The 22,674-nt window shown below is 37.4% G+C and overlaps 1 protein-coding gene and 1 non-coding gene across 5 annotated transcripts; both read left to right on the top strand.

Moving 5' to 3' along the window:
* Window positions 1-1,165: 1,165 nt before the first annotated feature.
* LOC123513066 (histone PARylation factor 1-like) lies at window positions 1,166-12,586 on the top strand. Of its 4 annotated transcripts, none has more exons than XM_045269904.1 (10): window positions 1,166-1,588; window positions 6,072-6,159; window positions 6,492-6,557; window positions 6,862-7,032; window positions 7,475-7,611; window positions 8,067-8,212; window positions 9,829-10,061; window positions 10,388-10,513; window positions 10,767-10,894; window positions 11,746-12,586. In XM_045269904.1, exons 1-10 carry the CDS (start codon window positions 1,469-1,471, stop codon window positions 11,803-11,805), a joined length of 1,275 nt encoding a protein of 424 aa, XP_045125839.1. In that variant the 5' UTR covers window positions 1,166-1,468; the 3' UTR covers window positions 11,806-12,586. The 4 variants fall into 4 exon arrangements, with proteins under 4 accessions (XP_045125839.1, XP_045125838.1, XP_045125836.1 ...); XM_045269901.1 differs by lacking the exon at window positions 1,166-1,588 and adding an exon at window positions 2,460-2,862; XM_045269903.1 differs by lacking the exon at window positions 6,492-6,557 and having other exon boundaries at window positions 1,346-1,588.
* Window positions 12,587-14,796: 2,210 nt separating this feature from the next.
* Trnav-gac lies at window positions 14,797-14,874 on the top strand. Its single transcript has one exon. It is a non-coding gene; the product is annotated as a tRNA-Val (tRNA).
* Window positions 14,875-22,674: the final 7,800 nt, after the last annotated feature.

Genomic DNA, 22,674 nt, shown 5'->3' with positions numbered 1-22,674 from the left:
AAACTCGTTACTAGGTCTTCAGAATAAGTAGATGAATAAAACAAACAAATAAAGAAAGAAAGAAAAGAAAAGAAAAAAGAAAACTCTAAGTGATATATGTGGTTTTCCTTCTTATTTGTTTCTTTGTTCCGAATAACTGTTTTTCCTCTACTCACGGCAGCAACATTTTTTCCTACTTTAGGGTTTCCAGATACCTTTTTTTTTTTTTTTTCATTCATCTCACCACCTTCCGGTTGTCTGTTCCACTTGTGAGTCATTATTTCCTCCTCCTTCCTCCTCCCTTTGATGATAATTTGAATGATTATAAGATACTCTAGTTTTCCTTTGTTTCCTTTTTAGAGGATGAAAAATTTTTCCTACTCCCATCCGGTCTTCTGCTACCTTTTCTGTGCTTTGTATTATTGTTTTTTTTTTAATTCCTCAAATTTCAGTCTTCTACTCGTATGTTTAATCAGTGAAATAAGTGAATTTACATTGCTATGGACGGATTTGCGGTATTTTTTTTTTTTTAATGATTATGTTGCAACTCTCTCTCTCTCTCTCTCTCTCTCTCTCTCTCTCTCTCTCTCTCTCTCTCTCTCTCTCTCTTTCCTGGCTACGTATAATGTTTACTCTCAAATCTCACTTTTTTTCTTTATTTGTTGCCTATTTTTCCTTGTTCATTTTTTTATTCATAACTGAACGGTTGTCTACAGTCTACACATCTCAATTTTCATATAAAGAGCAGTTAAATATTCAACAGTGTTACCGCTCCAGATTTTTTTTTTTTCTTCTTCTTCCTTTCTTTTTCTTTGCCCACCCCTCCTGCCACTGGTTCCTCTCCATGATACTGGTACCACTAATAATAATAATAATAATAATAATAATAATAATAATAATAATAGTAACGGTAACAACAACAACAACAACAACAATAATAATAGTAATAATAATGATAATAATAATAATAATAGATAGATAGAGAGATTAAATGTGTTGCATTGTACGAACGAAATAATGATTACCAAAAATAGGAAGACATCTGCGGGTCCTTCCCACATCCGCTTGAACTGGTCACTATTGTTTCTTTGATTAATTATTTTTAAGGAATAGCAAAAGCTGCCAGGTCTTGAAACCCCTAAGACCAGCGTTTCCCTACCTGGGGTGCTAGCAGTATGCTGAAAAAAACAAAAAAGTCTCTGCCTCAGTCTCTGTCCATTCCCTTCCTTTGTGCAGTGTGTTCCATCTGCAGGGTAGCGAAAAATTCTCGCGCGAGTGGCAGACACCTATTTTGACGTCGACGCCTTTCTCGCTCTCGCCTGGCCCCGCCCGCGGCTCAGCGGCAGCGCAGCTGCTCAGCATTCTGGCTGCCAGTGCTTTCATTGCGTTAACATCACTCGCAGCCCACAGGCCGCAGCGGCACAGCCTCGCCCTCGCAGTCAGAGTTCAGCCAACACAAAGAGAGGACGTGGAGTCGTGGACCAGCAGCATGGCCTGGGATCTTCACGTGCACGGGCTGGCTGCTGCATCCTTATCCCAGTGGAACGAAGCCTTTGAAGAAACAGCCAAGTATATTTCTAAAAGGCTGCACTCTGAGGGAGATTTTGAGGTACGAAAAGTAATAGTGGGTGCGTGGGTACGATGTTCAAGTGTGTGTGTGTGTGTGTGTGTGTGTGTGTGTGTTTGCTTTCATTAGTCATTTGTTCACATAAATGATAATAAATACACTGATAACAACTTTTCTAGTCATAGTATGCTGAAATAACACCTCGAGAATTGCTTACAAAAAATTAAATGTTCAAATAAAGCGGTTATAACATGCGGTGTCGGTAAAAAAGGAAATAATTGACCGGGGCAGGGGCGGGGGTGGTAGGTAGCTGCGCTATTGGTGAGGGGGAGGGTGTGCAGAGCTATGGTTGGGAGGTGAGGGGGGAATGGGATGGTGGACTCACGAAGGAATGGAGGCGGGGTCCGGGACGGCGGGGAGGAAAAGAGAGCGACAGGATCACGGGGATGTCATGTGGTGAATATCTAGCGGGCACACAAAGGTTGCAAAGGTTATTAAACTGTTCTTTGTGGAACTCGTACATATTTTGTGATATCCTTAAATGCATGTTTACTTTAACGTTTTTAATTGATTGTTAGTGAAACTCCATCATTAAGACAACCTGCAATAAATACTCACTCTACTTTCACATCAATGTTCTTACAATGTGCTCCAGCCGAGAGGTTTATTATAACTTTGTCTTGCATATCATTCGCATTTGTTTGCGGTAATCTTCATTGAGGCGAAAGTTTTACAGTGGACTATGAATTAGAGTCAAGTGCTTTGATCGAGCAATGATCCTGCATTAAAAAAAAAAAAAAAATCCTTATTTTAAGATACCAAGTAATACTAGTTGATTCTGGTACTCAGATCGCAGAGAGAACACCAAGCTTTTGCCCTCTTGAATAATATAAACTTGGTTGACTCATATAAGTATGACGTCAACACGAGACCTGAACCAAGTTGATTTCGTTCTGCGTGCTTTGCTTTGAATATATTTAGCATTTGGGAACTGTTGCGTTTAACATTGGAGGGTAAAAATGCAGCAGTTTCCCACTGATTGTGTGATAGAAAACAACTGAGGAGTAAGGCACGCACTACTATATAGGTGCTCAGTGTTCAGTACTCACTACTCACTGCCAAGTTTCACCTTACATCACATGATCACATGACATTCACAACATTTTGAAATGGCGGGAAGGAGTGAAGACATTGTGGAAAGTGACTCACGACCAGCATGTAAATATGGGGAAAAGTGTTACCAGAAAAATCCTCAACATCATAGAAAGTTTAAACACCCATTGCTAAAGAGAAAGAAAAGGGAAAACTCCGAGGAAGTAAGTTGAGCCGTATGTAAACACAGTTGCTTTGTGTTCACCGTCATCCCCATAGTGCATATACACAATATATATCAGTACATGTCAGTATACTAGCAATCTGAGCTGGCCCAGTCTTCATCATTTATGTCACTCAAACTTCACTAGTGTAGGGTATTGTACAATACAGTCAGGTATCATCCCATTTGGCAGTTATATTTGACATCAGACAGGCATCATCTACGTAGCCTTTACCCAGCCTGCTTTGTAAAACGGGCAAACTTTTACAATAGGACCAAACTGGGCAAAAGTCAAGAATAGGACCTCCTCCTTTTCCTCCGTCACCCCCACCTGCTCCAGTAAGCTTATGAGGCTGGGGAATCGGGGGTTTTGGGGGGGGTGCCAAAAAAGGCGAAATGTGGCGATCTGAAAAAAATTCCAAGGACAAAAACAACCATTTTCCAACGAAAAATTAGGAAAAATTTACTGACCTAACCAAACCTAAACCTAAACCTAACCCTAACCTAACCTAACCTTAACAAACCTGACAATATTTCAAAACAAATGCAAATAACCCAAGGTCACAATCCATACACCTGTCTGTTGCATATTAGAAATCACTGGCTGAGTGTGGCTCGCTGCAGCTTGCTGGACTTAAAAGAAACCTCGCCGAAAACACACATTCCCGGACCTATTGCAGCGTTATTATTCATTTATGGCAGGTAGTGTACTTACTGAAAATGTAAATAGTAAGAACAAATCATCTAGAGTTTATTGTACGAAACTGTTACAACCAACCAAATCATTGTGGACTTAGATTCTGCAGGCACCGGAATATTAATTCAATTACTATAGCCTTACAAAAGCCGTCCCCACATTAAAAACATCACAGACATGTTGTATAGTAAGTACTTTACCATCTTGCATGCTTATTTTAATGATTAGAAAGGAAGTCCTATTCTTGACTTTTACCCCAAAGTGCATTTTGAGTACAAAATTATGACATTTGTTATTATTATTATTTTTCTTATCATTATTATTTCTTGTGTATATTTTAGATGATTTTGAACATAAAACATGTTGGAAATACTTTGTTTAACTTAATGTTATTGGCACTGTCCCTGAGAAACTGTCCTGCTTGCTTGCCTTGATTCCCAGCTTCCACTTTACAGCTCCTCCACCCAGCTGATTTGACGTCACATATGTGAAGCCACACTGTTGGTCAAAGAGAGAGAGAGAGAGAGAGAATATGAAAACAAATAAAGAGAGAGAGAGAGAGAATATGGTAACAAATAAGGCAGCGTTTCTCGACCTTTTTATCCTTGTGTAACCCTTCAAATACATAACATGTCTCAAGGAACTCTTGTGCGAAAACAAAATGATATACCATATATTTCTCATTCTATGTGACATCAAATCAGCTGGATGAAGGAGCTGTGTAGGGGGAGCCGGGAATCGAGGCAACCGCACGGGATGGTTTCTCGGGGACAATGCCACCTTATCTAATTTAACCTAAGCAAGTATAACCTGATCTAACCTAATGGGCACTGTCCCCAAGAAACCGTCCCACGCTCTCACCTCGATTCCTGGCTCCCACTTTGCAGCTCCTCCACCCAGCTGATTTGATGTCACATATCGAGGCATTTGCTCCCATAATTCTGGCTGACGGTTTTGGCACTTTTTGTACTCTTTGGAGAGCCAGCGCTCAAGTGGGCTTTTTCCTAACTTTCTTTTTTTTGCCCTTGGCTGGCCCTCTTCCCTACGTAAAAAAAAAAAAAAAAAAAAATTAAGTCATGCTATTGGTCAGAGAGAGAGAGAGAATATAATAACAAATAAGGAGAGAGAGAATATGGTAACAAAGAGAGAGAGAGAGAGAGAATATGAAAACGAATAAGGAGACAGAGAAAGAGAGAGAATATAATAACGAATAAGGAGAGAGAGAATATGGTAACAAATAAGGCAGCGTTTCTCAACCTTTTTTACCCTTGCGTAACCCTTAAAATACATGACATGTCTCAAGGAAACCCTGTGCAAAAACAAAATGATATACCATATATTTCTCATTTTATGTGACATCAAATCAGCTGGGTGAAGGAGCTGTGAAGGTGGGAGCCAGGAAACGAGGCGAGCGCGCAGGACGGATTCTCGGGGACAGTACCACCTAATCTACTTGCATCACCTAACGAAAATTCCCTACATCACAGAAATTATTAATTTTAAATGAGCATTTCAACACAGCATAATTCTCACTACTATCTGCAAAAATTATTCCATTAGGCGCTGCAACAGCTTAGGTCATATGGCACCGATAGGGTTAACGGGAGAACGCTGCATCTCCCACTGGGCAGTTAAGTTTGGCTCAGTATCTACAAATAAAAAATATTACTCCTAAATGTGAAAACATTGTGATAGTCCTGTAAAATGATACCAATAAATGGTTAAGATTTTACAGGAGGGATATGAGTATGTTAGTACAGAGAAAAATAAAAAAGAAAAAAGAACTATATATGTTACATGACTTAAGTTAGGTTTAGTGATGCAAATATTACAGACTGCTAGGTATTGCATCGTTGCAGCATCATAAGTTCTTATAATGGTAAAGAAACTGTGGTGCTTCAATAATGAAGTCATAGGGTGTTGGGTGGGATCTTTGAGGGAATGCTACTTGTCACTGAGAATAGAGAAGATTCCATGAACCACACTCATGACAAAAGGGTTATGCTAATATTTTCTGTGATAGTGATGTTTGTGATTGTGTAATGACTAATTATGATTCACCTCAGTAAATGATAAAGTTAGCTTTTATATAGTAGTTAATTGAATTTGCTAGGTCTAATTCATCTTCTAAATATGAACATAGTTCTTATATGTATGTATGTAGTATGTATATATATATATATATATATATATATATATATATATATATATATATATATATATATATATATATATATATATATATGTATGTATATATTTATTTATTTTATTTTATTATTTTATTATTTTTTTTTTTTATTTTTTTTTTTTTCATGTGTGTGTGTGTGTGTGTGTGTGTGTGTGTGTGTGTGTGTGTGTGTGTGTGTGTGTGTTCATTATCTGTCTATTTCTATTTTTTTTTTTTTTTTTTTATAGATACTGCTTTGTTTTCGTGCTGTGAGGAAAAATAAAATTTTGAAGAACATAAAAAATTTGTGAAACTAATAAATGTTTACATATCTACTTTTTGATAGGAAACAGATGAAAGAACAAAAAGAAGTAAGTTAAATGATGAGGAACGCCAGGTTGAAGAACCTGCAATCAGTGAGGCAGTTCTTAAAGGTTAGTATCTGTGTTTATGTATATACAAAAAAGAATGAATAAATGAAATATGACAACTACATGTTTCAAATAGCATCAAAGTACTTTGTTCATTGTATGAAGCACTTTGGAGATTTGTGAGTTGGAGTTGTACAGTGTTGTCAGCAAAATAGGTTATTTCAACTAGTTTCCATCTCCCTCTCTTTGTTAAAATCTTTTCCATGAGACTCCCTCAAGGTATTATAAGCAGAATCTACTCCATTGAAGATGAAAAAAAAAATTACTATATTTTTTTTATGTATACTTCATCAGTTTTGTCAAAAGTATTCAGCAATATATTGGATTCCTTTCAGAATTCAATGACTCATACCAGAGGATTCCAATTCCTTTAGACCCTTCATCAGCTCTAGACTCTGACTGTAAGTACAATGCATATCATGTAGTGGGGCTCCATAGATATACTGTTCATTTAGTTTCTGAAATATTGTGTTGGTTGTGTAGTAGCTTTATGATTTACAATATGCCCATGCTGGCTGGCATCCATTCTCCAAATAATTCTCCATATAGTTGTTGTAGTATTACTGCTCCAAGTGATATACTATGTAGTTTAAGCATTGGTGTTCCAAATAATATATTTATTTTTAGCAATGACTACTTTCTCTTCAAAACAGACATGAATTTTGTGTTTATAGAAATATGTATAATCTTGTGGTGGCATTCCAGGTGAACAAGAAGACCCAGAAGAGGAAGTTGCCAAAGGACAAGACTTCTTGGTTCAAGATTCCCCTGAAGAGGCAAGATTTAGTGTTGAACAAAAATTCTTACTGGAAATGCCAAGTGACTTTTTTGACTTCTGGGAATGTTGTACAAATATTAACAAAGAAAAGCCAGAAGGTACAGTATATTTTTTCCAATTTTGTGGTTCCTGCTTGTTAATAAATCCCTAAGCTCCTGGTGTGTAGTAGGAAGGCTTGTGTTCCTCTGCACAATTGGCTGAATGATGTGCATGTGCAGTCCTTTGTCTTGGCCATACCATGTGTGACTGCAAACTTGGTAGATCATTGGACTAAGTAAATAAGAATAACTGTATAGATAGCCAAAAATATTTTAATGAAAAACACTAATTCAGTTCAAAACAAAAAACTGAAGCAATATATAGTTTGAAGGATAGATCAGTAATGTAAGTATGTGATGCATTCATTTTTCAAGCAAAGCATTGTCTTCTCTTAGTTAGCCCTACTTGAGGGTGATCTTGGCATGCTGAGTATATGTATATATCTTAGAGATGTGGAAAAATATTTAATATATGATCTTTATAATTGAATACTTTTTGCAGAGGCATTGCTGAAGGCTGGTCTGACACTAGTGGGTCCATATGATGTTTTAACAGGGAAACTGAAGAAGATAAAAGAGAGAAAAGTATCTCACTATGTTTGTCATTGGAGATACTACTATGATCCTCCAGAATTTATGGTTTGTGCTTTTTTTTTTTTTTTTTTTTTTTTTTTTTTTCTCTTTATGTTTGTAGTTTGTTTCAGTAAAAAATATTGATAAGAATATTGAGCACCAGATGGTATATATTTATAAAGGTTATGTTTATTTGTCGCATCTGATCAATTTTGCTGTGAGGGATTTCATACACAAGCACTAGGGAAATACAGCTTGAAGACTGACTGAATCTCTCTCTCTCTCTCTCTCTCTCTCTCTCTCTCTCTCTCTCTCTCTCTCTCTCTCTCTCTCTCTCTCTCTCTCTCTCTCTCTCTCTCTCTCTCTCTCTCTCTCTCTCTCTCTCTCTCTCTCTCTCTCTCTCTCTCTCTCTCTCTCCTACAGTTACTCCCTTCACCCTATTGACTAAGGTCCAAGGAGGATATGTAGACCACATATAAATCTGGCTGTTTACAGTGTTCTGCATCTGTCTCTTTCTACAGACTGTGATAGCCGGAGATAAGGATGAATTCCACATTGGATATTATCGTGATGATCCATTTCACTTGCCTTGTTTTGTGGCATCAATGTCCACTGTTAAACAAGGGCAGATTATACCCTTGGGAGAAAATATATTTGCTGGAGTCTGGTAAGTATTTTCTCTTGACTAATTAATTATCTCATTTCACTGCCATCATGACCTATAGATCTGGAAATTTTATGTCATAGGTTCATTGATTGATTAATTGAGGTGTGGTGTTGCATACAGTGCTACATTATCCATTAGGCTGATGAGGGGCCCACCAAAGGCAGGGGCCCATGCAACTCATGTGTGTTAATATTTATGTTTTTATTCTGTTGAATACTTCATTTGTAATATTATAATGTCATGTGACAAATTGTATACAAGAGGGTGTGATATGTAGTCAGGGAAAGAAGTCCAAGGAGCTTGAAACCTTGAGATCAAACACTTGCTGCATGATGAACATTAGAAATATGCTTTAAAATTTTGTAGCTCTAATAATCCTGCTATGTACTATCTATCTGTGTTTATTGATTTTTAAAAAGTTTTCTAGGATAATATGGAAAAGAGGCACAAAAGACAGGAATGAGTGAGTAGTCAGGAGATCTTTGTCCTGCAATATGATTATAGAGGTTGATGATGGTGTTAACAGTGATAATGGTGGTGGTGAAGAAGACAGTGCTGATAATATGGAGGGATGGACAAAGATGAATTGACAGTACCATAGTTCATTCAACCTTACTTGTTACTCAGGGTGTTGACTGAAGTTGTTCTGCAATAATGCTGCTTGCTAGTCAACATGCCAAGCCCTGCTCCTCTCACTCAGGTCAGGTTGTTCACCTGTGATCACTGGAGGTTCATGTGGCAATAACATAGGCAGGTGCAGCAAACATCATGAGTACCAAGTTAGTGTGGATCCACTAGGCAAAGCAAGAAAAAAGAATGAACAAGGTCTTTATTCAACAACAGTGAATGAAAAGAGTTTGACCAAATTAACAAAGGAATAAGAAATGAGGACTAGAATCACTCAATATATTGTTCAGTATTTCAAATGCAAGCTTGCTGCTTCAGTAATTCTATGAAACTCCAGGGAAGAAAAATGCATGGCACTTTTCTCAGCATATTTGTGAAGTGAAGTAATCTTATAAAATGCTTGTTGTACTAAAACTGTGCTCCTGCAACACCATTACATACTTACATGTCATGCTGCATGAGGCTGTGTGTTGCAGACTTTATGTTTCACTTTTTTTTAGTATGATGATGCTTTAATGCTGCAAGGTATTGTGAACAAAGACAAGTGAATGTTACTGTACATCTTGATGAACTTTCTTCTGTGTCAAGGGGAAGTTTGTTATGTTTGTGTAAATGGATTCGTTTGTATATATGTCTGCATAGGAATATTTCAAATGTGATGGGCTTTAGTGCAATCATTGTAATTATATCTTTCTTTGATTTCAACTCCAAAAAGAGTAAAGTGATATGTGAACGTTTTGTGGGTCACAAGACTATCTCTTTCTATCAGTTGCTGACAGGGCTAAGAGTGTCAATTATGTGTATTATGTGAATGTGTACTACCCCAACCATTCTGTGTGGGATTGCCATGCTGGTATATATAGATTGATATAGATAAATAGAAAAATGTAAGCAATTACCATAGAAATATTTGGTCAGTACTTCTGATTATAAGCTATAAAGTGTATAGATAACTAGAGATAATGAAAAAAATTTGGTTTACTTTTCAGTTCTTACTTAAAGCAAAGGATGAAGGAAGAAAATCCTTTCAAGAAAGCTCCTTTACAGAGACTTTACAAGGAAGTAGAGTCTTTTGCAAAGAAGAACGATTACTCCCTGTTGTCTGTCACCAAACATATGAAGAAGAGGAATAAGAAGGTGGTGGCCAAGACCTTCCATGGTGGCGGCATTGTGGTTCCTGTAGAGAATGATGTGGGTTACAGAGAGCTTCCTGAAACATATGGTGAGACACTTTTAGCTGGTATTGATTGTGGTTCCTATTCTCTTAGGTAGTGATGGAAATGTACAGATGCAATAATGATTTGCTTCTTAAAGACGGTTGGGTTTCTGCAGATGAATGGCCAGTCACATTGTTCTTAACTAGCTGTGGATGGATAAAGTTATGGGGAGCTCTGTGACCTGCCTGGGTGGTGGGATAATTTTGTCAGGGCAGTTTTTTTATTGCTTGTATTGGATACAGAGAAAGCTATCAGTGTTAAGAAGATTCAAGTAAAGGCAAGGTGAGAAGAAACTCCAGTATGAAGCATTCAAATAAATTCTTCCTTGCAGGGAATCTGAAGAAGATGCTACAGAAGGTGGTAGACTCCAAAACTGAGGATGAACAGATGAAGAACTTTGATGCTATTCAAGAAATTATAACTAATGTGCAGTTTGCCTTTGATGAAGGAGACAGTGGTGAGTTGTTGGGGAAAGTATAGACACTGTTACTTGGCTGTTGTCTTAAAAATTTTAAGTTCATTTTGATATTTGCTAATTTTTTCAGTCATTTCCATGACTTGCTGTCCAAAACATTACAGAACATGAAAATTTACTTTCTTTTGTTAGCAGGAAATTACATAAAATAATATTAATATGCCAAGTTTTTTAGTAATATTATTGTAACTTATTGCACAAACCCTATTTATGAAATCTTGTATTCTTTTCACAGGTACAGGCATTGAGCTTGGACTGAACCTCTTCACCTTTGGAGGAGAGGTGTTCCACAAACCCTTATTGCACCTGCTGAGTGTTGGTTATGACTTGCTAGAAAGGGACCCTTTCATTGACATATTACAGGTAGGTGTCTTTTCCAAAGTTCCTTCAAAATTTCAATTTCATTTTTCATCTGAAATGAATGTTAGCTTAGTATGTACTATATAAATGTACTTAATTTTTTGTTGTTTTTATTTTTTTATTTAGTGGTAGTAGTATTTATTAATTTATTTATTTTAATCTATTTCCATTCATTATTATTATTGATTTATTTCTCTTATTTATTTATTTTTTATAAATTTATTAACCAGTTAATTTATTTATTAAATTTCTTTTTGTTCAAGAGGTGAAGAGATGTTAGTGGTATTGCTTCCCAGTAATAAGATGCTGTGTAAAGGTGTGGCAACACCAAACAAGTCACATCAAATTAAGATCATTCATAATGTATCATGAGTTGTCATCCCAGTTTAACATTGATTTGTACGAGTCTTTGTAAAAAATGTTTACACTGGATGTGTCGCATCATATGACAAGTAGAGCTGAACCTATTTTACATCACTCACAGCAAGTGTCATGGTGCATTCGAGTTTGCAGGTGGAATTGCTAATCAACTTGTTCAAGAAAAATATAAACTGTTAAATTAGAGTGGCAGTTCATGATATGTCATGAATAATTATCTTAAGAATGAGACTCAACACAAGTCAATGTCCTTGTACCAGTTTTGCTTGGGACCATTCTGAGTGATCTGTAGACTCATATATTAATTTATATGTCTCCTTGATGACCTGGTTACTCCATTTATGTCATATAAAGTATTCCTGTTTTTATATATTAGAACATTAGTTTCATTTATAGTGTGACAACCAGATAGAATTTTTCTTTACCACTCAGTATTATGGGTAGACATACAAGTAAATTTTTTTCTTTATCTTCAGGCTCATCTCAGAAACAGACGGCGAGGTAGTCAGATGAGCATCCTGGACCCTGATAGTTGAGGTGTTGTCTCTAGTGCCTTGTTTACTGGAGTCACTTGTGTTGTATGTCAGAAAATTTTCAGTTCCTCTTAATCTAATATTGAAACTTACACCTTAATTTCTGCAACTTTTTAGTATTTATGGCCATGTGGTAAAGACATGCCACATTCATATAGGTATACTTTGTAAAAACCATTACTTGATTGAGATGGTTTAAGTAAAATAGTTTATTAATTTGTTTTGAGACTTTTTTTTTTTTTTTTTTTTTTTATGTCTTGTGTATTTACAAGTCAAAAGGATTGACTGCAAAGTGAAAAAAAAAAAAGTAAGTTCCTATGTTACATGTCACTCTCATGTTTTTCTCATCTATCTTCATTGCACAGTCCAGGTATGTATTTGCCTAAACTTTTTTCTTTTTAACCAACCTTCCAGCCTAATATATACCTTTTCTTTCTCTCATTCATACTTTTATACATTTCAATTGTTTGAGAGTGATTAGAGTGTCTTGTCTCACTTCCCCCTATCACTTCACAGGGTTTATATGTACTTTGCTTGTGTTTTCATATTAAATTCTGAAATAGTTCACCTTGACTGCCTTTATTTTATTTTATTGTATTCATTTATTTTCTCCTACCATATACATATATCCATACCATACCATAGACAATGCATTATCCATACATACATACTTTTTGTGATGATAGTGAATTATGTTTAAGCATTATGAGTAAATTTCTCTTACGTGTTACGTAATGACTAGACGTAGTGACTAGACTGATAAATAAATTTTTGTAAGGTATTGCATTCTTGTTTTGATAGTGTTTACCTTGAAGCCTATTCTAGAGATGTTAGGGTCACTAGCTTTTGATATTGTGGTAGTGCTGGAGCCACTGAAAATTATGAGTTACCTAAAAGTCTATTAAACCATTATGACTTGAAATTTGTTCTAGAGAGAGTTACACCTGGAGCTGTTATTCTTCATAAAATCATGTCATAGCTATGGCATTTTTTTCCCTATGCAAGATGGAAACCTGCCTAGGGCAACAAAATATTAAAAAAAGGCCCACTTCCCTTAAGGGTAGTGAAGAATTAGCCAAAATTCAGGGACAACTGTATCATAACTTAAAATCTCTATTATAAGTCAAATGCAATAAATTATAGCATAGTAAACTGTGTATCACAAGGGTGAGCAAACTTTTTAGTGCTAGGACCACATTAAGAAATCACAATCTTAAAGAGCTGCATTCCATATTAACCCCATAATGCTAAATAACTAAATTACAAAATAAAAATCTTTTAAAGAAAAGCCATATGGACATGTGCGGAAAGGAATTTAAATTCTTACAATATCATTTGGCGTTGTTTATTAACTTTCCCTTTCAAATTTTCCAACATTTGTTGAGCTGCATGAATTCCTCTGGCTGGCCGCATGTAGCCTATGGGGTGTAGTTTGCCCACACCTGATTTAGGGGCTGAAAAGATAATAATAAATGGAGTAATCATATATACGTGGTCTGCTTATAGGTGAGAAAATGAGTATTTAGAATAACTAGCAGTTGGTACTTACACACATTTAAAAACTTAATTGTAGTAGTAGTAGTAGTAGCTGTAGCTGATGCTGTTACTGCTACTACTAATAATAATAATAAAACATGATCTTATTTTTTCATTTCCCTCTTATTTTCCTAAATATTCCTTCATTTCTCACCAGCACTAGTTACCAGGAACAAGGAAAAGAAATAGGCTTTGTCACGTACTGAGGGACGTGAATCAATGCCTATCTATTGTATATAAAAATTTGTGCCCACCTCAACTATCTCCAATATATACCCAACACACACGCAGAATACCATGCAACACTGCTAAACACACTCAAAACACCTAAAATGCACAAACACACACACACACACAAAATAAATAAATAAAAAAATAAATAAATAAAAAAAACACTTGTAACAATCATTATCACAAAGAATCGCAGGGCTCTAAGGGAGACCTAACAAAATATTAATGATCCCTCCCTCAACAAACAACACCAAAAACACCACACAACACACTTAAGATACCTAGAAACACATCTAAAAACTACCTAATACACAGTAAAATTTTCATAATGCACCATAAAACACTCAACATCAACACAATTAAGCTACACCCAACACACTCAAAACTCCCTGCAACACTGCTAAACACACTTGAAACACACACACACACACACACACAAATGGTCAAGCCTCTTAATGTGTAGCCCCTGTTCACCTAGCAGTAAATAGATACGGGATGTAACTCGAGACCTCGCTTTCCCGGTGTGTGGAGTGTGTTGTGGTCTAAGTCCTACCCAAAGATCGGTCTATGAGCTCTGAGCTCGCTCTGTAATGGGGAAGACTGGTTGGGTGACCAGCAGACGACCGTGGTGGTGAATTACACACACACACACACACACACACACACTGATCCTGAGAGAAGAATATGACTTTAGAAGCACAAGATCGCATAGTAAGAAACTAAGGAAGGGGCGATGTCTGAGAGATGTTAAAAAATTTAGTTTCCCGCAAAGATGTGTTGAGACTTGGAACAGTTTGAGTGAGGAAGTGGTATCAGCAAAGAGTGTACATAGTTTTAAAGAAAAATTGGTTAAGTGTAGATATGGAGACGGCCGGGACCACACGAGCATAAAGCCCAGGCCCTGTAAAACTACAACTAGGTAAATAAATACACACACACACAGGTAGCTCAGTGGTTAGAGCGCTGGCTTCACAAGCCAGAGGACCTGGGTTCGATTCCCCGGCCGGGTGGAGATATTTGGGTGTGTCTCCTTTCACATGTAGCCCCTGTTCACCTAGCAGTGAGTAGGTACAGGATGTAAATCGAGGAGTTGTGACCTTGTTGTCCCGGTGTGTGGTGTGTGCAGACCTATCCCAAGATCGGAAATAATGAGCTCTGAGCTCGTTCCGTAGGGTAACGTCTGGCTGTCTGGCAGATCAAACAGTTAATTACACACACACACACACATACCACGTAGTGTAGTGGTTAGCACGCTCGACTGACAATCGAGAGGGGCCGGGTTCGAATCCCAGCGCGGCGAGGCAAATGGACAAGCCTCTTAACGTGTAGCCCCTGTTCACCTAGCATAGGTACGGGATGTAACTATAGGGTTTGTGGCCTCGCTTTCCCGGTGTGTGGAGTGTGTCAAAGTCACTAGACATACACCTGAAACTCACTGGAAACACCCATTATACGCCAATATAACCCCAGTCACCCAAATAGACAAACAAACCCAAAACCCACTCATAAAACCAAGCAGCACCTCAAAAGGCACCAAAACACACACAACACTCTAGAAACATCACTATACGCCAAAATCATCCCCATACACACCCAAACTATTGAAGACACTCAAAACTAACCTAAAACACACTCAAAACACTATGCAACACCTCAAAATGCACCAAGACAGATTTAAAACTCACTAGAAACACTCAATATAAACCAAAATCACCCCCACACCCAAACCCCTTACAACACTCAAAATAATCCCCTATCACACTCAAAAACCCATGCAACCCCTCAAAAACACCCAATATATACCCAAATCATCTTCACACACATCCAAAAGACTCCTAATACACACCCACACACTTTAAAACACTCAAAATCAACCCAAAAGCCCAAAAATTAACTTAAAACGCCACATAACCTTTCAAAATGATCTCAAAACGCACTCAAAACATGCAAATACTGAAATACATCTCAATCCACATACTCAAGATACGTAAAATATATCTAAAAGGCCTAAAAACACACTGAAAACACACAAAATGCACCAAAAACATAATCATAACACTACTGAACAGACTTGAAACATCCCATAACCAACAGTATGTATTATAAAGAACGTTAAGATTAAAAGGGACACTTATCCAAATATTACACCTTGGCTCCTCCTCCAATTCCGCTTCTATATCTCATTTCTCTTCATCCTCCTCGATTGTTTCTTCTTCGTCTTCCTTTTATTGCTTCCATGTACATGCTTGAACCTAGAAACACATCAAAACATTAGATGTTAGACAAAATATTGAGGAAATGGAGGGTGACTTAAGTATTGTAGCTTGGCTGCTGCTCCTCATTCTCTTCACTTTCTCCCTCCTTTCTCCTTATCCTCCTTTATTTCTCCTTTCTTCCTCCTTCTGCTACCAATATCTACACACCTGAACCTAGAAACACACGAAAACACTTAGAAATCACTAGATATTAGCCAAAATAATGACGAACTGGGGTGTTGGAAAAGAGGCGCCAGCCTGAGGCTATGATGATTCATCACATGGGCTGTGGTCATCAGAGAGAACGGGAACGGGGGTGACTCGGCTAAATTACGTAAATAATTTGATTTGAAAAATGACTTTTAGAAAAACGAAGCCACGGCCAAATGCATGACATTTTATAACGTGATAAATATCTAAACTAATTTTCAAAGTATCAAATTATCTCTAGCTCAACTAGTTTAAAAAAAAAAATGTCTAAATTAATTAGGTTAAAAGTATAAAACATTTTCAACAATAACTTTCTTAAAACGTCCTGGAAAATCACGGCATTTTCACTTTGCGAGTATTTTACAACATTTCACGGAGTCTGAGATATCTCTTAATGCATCATACAGCGAGTTTGACCGATAAGCAGAAACTTGAGCAAATAAAATAAAGAAAAATAAGTATTTTGTTCAACAGCACCAAACACCATTTCAAAGTCCACATATTTATTTCAATAGATTGATTTCACACTTAAAAGAGCATAGATGATCCTTTGATACCATACAGGCTCACTTAAAGCTTCAAATAAAAAAAACTCAAAACGAGAAATTGAAATTTTTGACCGTTAAAAACCCTTTAACATACGCCATAAAACACCACTAAACGTTACATATGTACCCAATACAGGCGCGAAAAACACTTCAAACACAGAAAAATATTTATTGAAACTATAAAAATATAACATGGATGCGTAACATTATCGTTAGGAAATATTTGAAAAAAAAGTATTTGACCCCGCAGGCTGCTGGACCGCGGGGACAGGCAACCCGGAGGCAACATCTCAATTTGTTGTCTTTATCATCTCACCACACCAAAATTACGCCATATAGAAAACTTTTGACCATGGGATATGAAATAGTAGACTGGTGACTGCATTCTGACACATGTTTGGTTTACGGTAAGTGAAGGAAGCACATATTAGCTGTTAATACGCCTTGCTCTTTTTAATGGTCGTTATACCTATTATCTTTTAAAATATGCGAACTGTTTTCACTCTCATATGTTAAGGAAACCTAAAAGTAATTGAATGGCCTTATAAATACCTTTAATTGATGAAGATAGGGCAGTGTGGAGGGTTGTGGCGAAGGCTTGCACTACCTGCTTGTCTTGCCGCTTGAAGCTGGTGCTTAATTGGTGATTGGTGCTGCTTGAAAACTGTCTGTTATATAGCAACACTTCATTTCATTTCACTTGTGTGTGTGGGGGAGGGTTGAGTGTTTACGAGTGTTTTCGGTATATAAGAGTGTTTTTTTAATGTTAATGACTGTGTGTGGGTGTGTATGGGTCTGTGTAGCCCACCGCCACTACCATTGTTACCACCACCGCCACCACAAGACTGCTGCCGTTTTAACCAGTAGCAGAAGGGCTGGGAAAACACTACGTGTATAAAATAGTATGAAAGTCTGTGATAACTATCTATTAATAAATCTATCATCATTGAAATACTATACTTGTAATAATTTCACATAATGATTCACTGGTTATTGTGACATCTTTTCTCTTCGTTATTGTGTCCAGCTTTGGTTATTTGTCAAAGCAGTATATATCAAATTGTATCTAGTTGTACAGCGAGTGTTGGCAGCTCCCGCGGGACAAGAAACGAGATGTTTAAAAGGCAGACTATTTCATTTCTCTTGTGGTCGATAGACTGATGATTTACCTAACTGAAGGCAAGTTAATCAGAGTTGTGATTTGTGTGTATATATTATGCTATCTATTTTGCAATCTGTAAATATTTAAAAAAAAAATGTATGTAGATAAAAGTATGAAAGTGATGTGATTAATGTTCTCTCTTTCATGTATTATGCAATACCTAGTGATGCTACGTAGCCGCCTTGAGTGTTTGTGAGTTATCCCTCCCTCCTCCATGTCCTGACAGAGGACAATAGTTTTGAGATAGAAATAGGAACCCTGTGTGAATGAAGCGTGTATGAATCTATGGATGTGTACATAATGTTATTATTTTAAATAATAATAAAAAATAAATAGATAAATAAAACAATCAAAAACTACATTAAGTAAATAAACAACTGTATATGTTAAAAAAACTGACAAATTCAAAGATCAAAATAAAAGAATGAATAAAAAATATAAAAATGGCGTAACACCCATGCCAGGGTGATGCCCCCAAAAAAAAAAGGAAAATCTCTCATTCTCTATTTCTGTCGATAGACTGATGATTTACCTGAGACCAATTCAATCAAAGAGTTGTGATTTATGTTCAGGGGTTCCCATTTAAACTAACGGGAAGAATTAACAGTCGAGAAGCATGAGAGTGGGGAAGTGGGACGTGGAAGGGGGATGTAGATGAGGGAGAGGAAGAAGGCGACTTGACACACGTAAAAGGTAGTTTTAGGCAATGACAGCTACCATGAAAAAAATATGAGAGAAATACAGATGTCACTTCAGTTGGAAATATAGGTAGAAAATCTGCGTTAACGAGTATAGAGACGACTGTACGTGTAGTTTTGTTAAGTAGCCTAATGATGTAATTGACGTCTCTTGTGGCGTGAAGACATGAAGGTGATTTGGATTACGCCTGCCTGATCATGTCTGCACGAGGACATGATATCAAGTCGTGTCTTAGGCCATGTCAGAGAGAGAGAGAGAGAGAGAGAGAGAGAGAGAGAAGACAAGTATATTAATTGCATTAGAGAGTTGGACAGAATAGGGATGAGAGAAAGAAGAAAGCCTTGTGCAGCGTGGCCGCAGGAGGAGGGGAGGCATGCAGTTAGCAAGATCAGTAGAACAGTTACCATGAAAATAGCGATAAAATATAGAAAGGGATGCAACATTTCGGCGGTGAGAAAGAGACTGAAGACAGTTAGTCAGAGGAGGGGAGTTGATGAGACGAAGAGCTTTCGATTCCACCCTATCAAGCAAAGCTGTGTGACTGGAACCTCCCAAATATGCGAAGAGTACTCCATACAGGGACGGATAAGGCCCTTATACAGAGTAAGCAGTTGGAGGGGCGAGAAAAACTGGCGGAGACGCCTCAGAACACATAATTTCATAGAAGCTGTTTTAGCAAAATATGAGATGTGAAGTTTCCAGTTAAGATTATGAGCAAAGGGCAGACCGAGGATATTCATTGTGGAAGAGGTAGACAGTTGAGTGTCATTGAAGAAGAGGGGATAGTTGTCTGGAAGGTTGTGTCGAGTTGATAGATGGAGGAATTGAGTTTTTGAGGCATTGAAAACTACTAGATTTTCTCTGCCCCAATCGGAAATCTTAGAAAGATCGGATGTCAGGCGTTCTGTGGCGTCCCCGCGTGATTACATACGACTGTCGTAATAAGTTAGTCCTCTGTGAGCTTGGGCACCGCGGAGGCAACTCAGCTGCCTGCAAGTTGAAAACGTATTTGAAGTAGGAAAATATAAGAATATCCCTTTATTCAAAATCATTAGATAGAGAGGAAAGTCTATGTATGTATATATATATATATATATATATATATATATATATATATATATATATATATATATATATATATATATATATATATATAACGAGAGAGAGAGAGAGAGAGAGAGAGAGAGAGAGAGAGAGAGAGAGAGAGAAGGTTATTAAGTCAAATGAGACATTGGTGAGGGAAACTGTAGACAAAAAGAGATGTGTGGTGATATTTGGTGTGGAGGAGGATAAGACACCGAGTAAAATAGGGAGAGAGAAAAACATAAAAAAGGTGATAAATAATATCATTAATGTGGTGCAGGAGGAGGAAAAGACCTAGTACAAGAAATAGAGGACTTCCATAGAATTGGAAAGTTCACAAGAGAAGGTATGAGGCCAATAAGAATCAAACTTAAGTCACAAAAGGATGTAGATGAATTGGTGGAGAAGTCATGGAGGCTAGCCCAGCAGGAAACAACAAGGAAGATTTGGTTGAGAAGAGATCTCGGTGAAAAGGAAAGAGAAATGTTAAATGAGTTGAGAAAGGAGGCTTTGAAAAAAATGAAGAGAGGACAGAAGAGGAGAAGAAAGAGTTTTTCTGGAGAATCTTGGATATGAGACTGAGGAAGTGGTTCATAACCCAGAAAAGTACAGCAAGAAAGGACTAAAGAAACTTACATATGAGCGAAATGTAATGTATTCCAACATAAATGGAGTGATATCGGGGATTTTAGAACTCAACGATTACTTGAGGGACAAGAACCCAGATATTGTGGGTCTTACTGAAACAAAACTGAGAGAGGAGAAGACCTGATGATGGTTGGAGAAGGAAATATAATGTTTGGAAAAGAAATAGAGTAGGTAAGATGGGAGGAGGAGTGATGTTGCTGGTTAAAAAAGATATAAAGGTGGATCAAGTGAAAAAAGGTATGGGAAAGGCAGAAGTGCTAAAGATCAGAGCAGAAACTAATGAAGGAAAAAAGAGGCACTACATAGTGGTGTACGTACCACCTAAGACAAATGCATGGTCAGTACAGGAATATGAAGAAATGATAAGTGATACAGGAACATGTCTGGAAGAAATGTTGGGTGGCTGTGAACGAACTATAATGATGGGAGATTTTAATTGTAAAGAGGTGTGTTGGGAGGACTGGTCAATGGAAGGATCAGAGACAACATGGGGAAATACACTATTGACACTGGCAATGGAAAATGTGTTAACTCAGTGGGTCAAAGAAGATACTAGGTTTGGAGGAGAGGGAGCATCGTCAAGACTGGACTTGGTCTTTAGTACAGAGCCAATGGTCATTGAGGAGATGAGGGTGGAGTGCCCTTTAGCAAAGAGTGATCATGCAGTTTTGGAGTTCAAGGTGATAGACGAAGAGAAATCTAGAAGAAATGAAGAATATAAAGTGGGAAGATGGAATTATGCCAAGACAGATTTTGGAAACCTAAAGAAATTCTTTCAAGAGACAAATTGGATGAAATTCAAGAGTGCTAAGGAGCAAATGAAAAGTGGAAGGAATTTATAAAAATATACAAAGAAGGTGAGAAAAATTTGTACCAATAAGACAACATAGAGAAGTTGGAAAGCAGGACTGGTTTAACGATAGATGTGAAAAGGCTAGAACAAGAAAAGAGGATGCATGGAAGAGGTGGAGAAGGAAAAGACGGATTAAGCAGTGGGAAAGTTACAAAAGAGCAAGAAATGAATATGTGTTGATTAGAAGAGAAGAAAGAAAGAAACAAGAAAAGGATATAATTGATAAATGTAAAGACCAACCAAGGCTTTTTACAGACATGTGAACAACAACATCAAAAATAGAGAAAGTATTGAAAGTTTAGAAGTAAATGGAGTATGCAGTGAAGATCCCAGGAAATGGCAGAGGCTATGAATGGATGCTTTCGGAAGGTATTCACAAAGGAGACTGCTTTTGACAAACCACTGGTAATGGAACAGAAAGGGATTATGAAGGAGTTTCAAGTAACTGTGGAGGAGATCAAGAATATGATGGGGAGTTTAGAAGTGAGAAAAGCTGTGGGACCTGATGGGGTATCAGGATGGATTTTAAGAGAATGCAGGGAGCAACTGGCAGAAAAAGTTTGTGAAGTAATTGATGCCTCATTAAGGGAAGGTGTAGTGCCCCAAGACTGGAAAAGAGCTAACATTGTCCCAATCTATAAATCAGGTAACAAGAGAGACCCATTGAACTATAGACCAGTGTCACTTACAAGTGTGGTAGCTAAGATGTGTGAGAGGGTGGTGAAGAATAGATGGACAGACTTCTTGGAGAAAATGACATACTTTGTGAGTGTCAATTTGGTTTTAGAAAAGGGCGTTCATGCACGACAAACCTGATATGTTACTATTCGAGGGTGATAGATGTAATACAGGAAAGAGATGGTTGGGCTGATGGAATATATCTGGATTTAAAAAAGGCCTTTGATAAGGTACCACACCGGAGACTGATCTGGAAACTTGAAATGGTAGGAGGAGTGCATGGCAGTTTACTAAAATGGATGGAAGACTTTTGGTAGGAAGAGAAATGAGAACAATAATTAAGGACAGACCATCAGAATGGGGCTTGGTGGAGAGTGGAGTTCCACAGGGATCAGTGTTGGCACCAGTAATGTTTGCGGTCTACATAAATGACATGGTGGATGGGGTGTCCAGTTATGTGAGCCTATTTGCAGACGATGCAAAATTGTTAAGAAAAGTGAGATGTGACAAAGATTGCGAACTACTCCAGGAAGACTTGGACAGAATATGGAAATGGAGCTGTACATGGCAAATGGAGTTCAACACGACAAAATGCAAGAAAATAGAGTTTGGCAAGAGTGAAAGAAGAATCAGGAGTATGTACAAGATAGGAAATGAAGACATAAAACCAGTCATGAAGAAAAAGACCTTGGGGTGACAATTACCAATGACCTATCGCCAGAGAGACATATAAACAAAATAATTGGAGAAGTATTGAACTTATTGAGGAACATAAGAGTGGCGTTCGTATATTTAGATGAAGAAATGATGAAGAAAATAATTACTGCAATGATAAGACCGAGGCTTGAATATGCAACAATACAGTGGGCTCCGAACTTAAAGAAACACATAAGGAAACTAGAGAAAGTACAGAGGGCTGCAACGAAAATGGTGCCTGACTTAAGAGATTTGACTTATGAAGACAGACTG

This window comes from Portunus trituberculatus, chromosome 35 (genome assembly GCF_017591435.1).
Source record: "Portunus trituberculatus isolate SZX2019 chromosome 35, ASM1759143v1, whole genome shotgun sequence".
Lineage (NCBI taxonomy): Eukaryota > Metazoa > Arthropoda > Malacostraca > Decapoda > Portunidae > Portunus > Portunus trituberculatus.
Note: the sequence above shows the minus strand (reverse complement) of the source record. Positions and strands in the feature narration are given on the sequence as shown.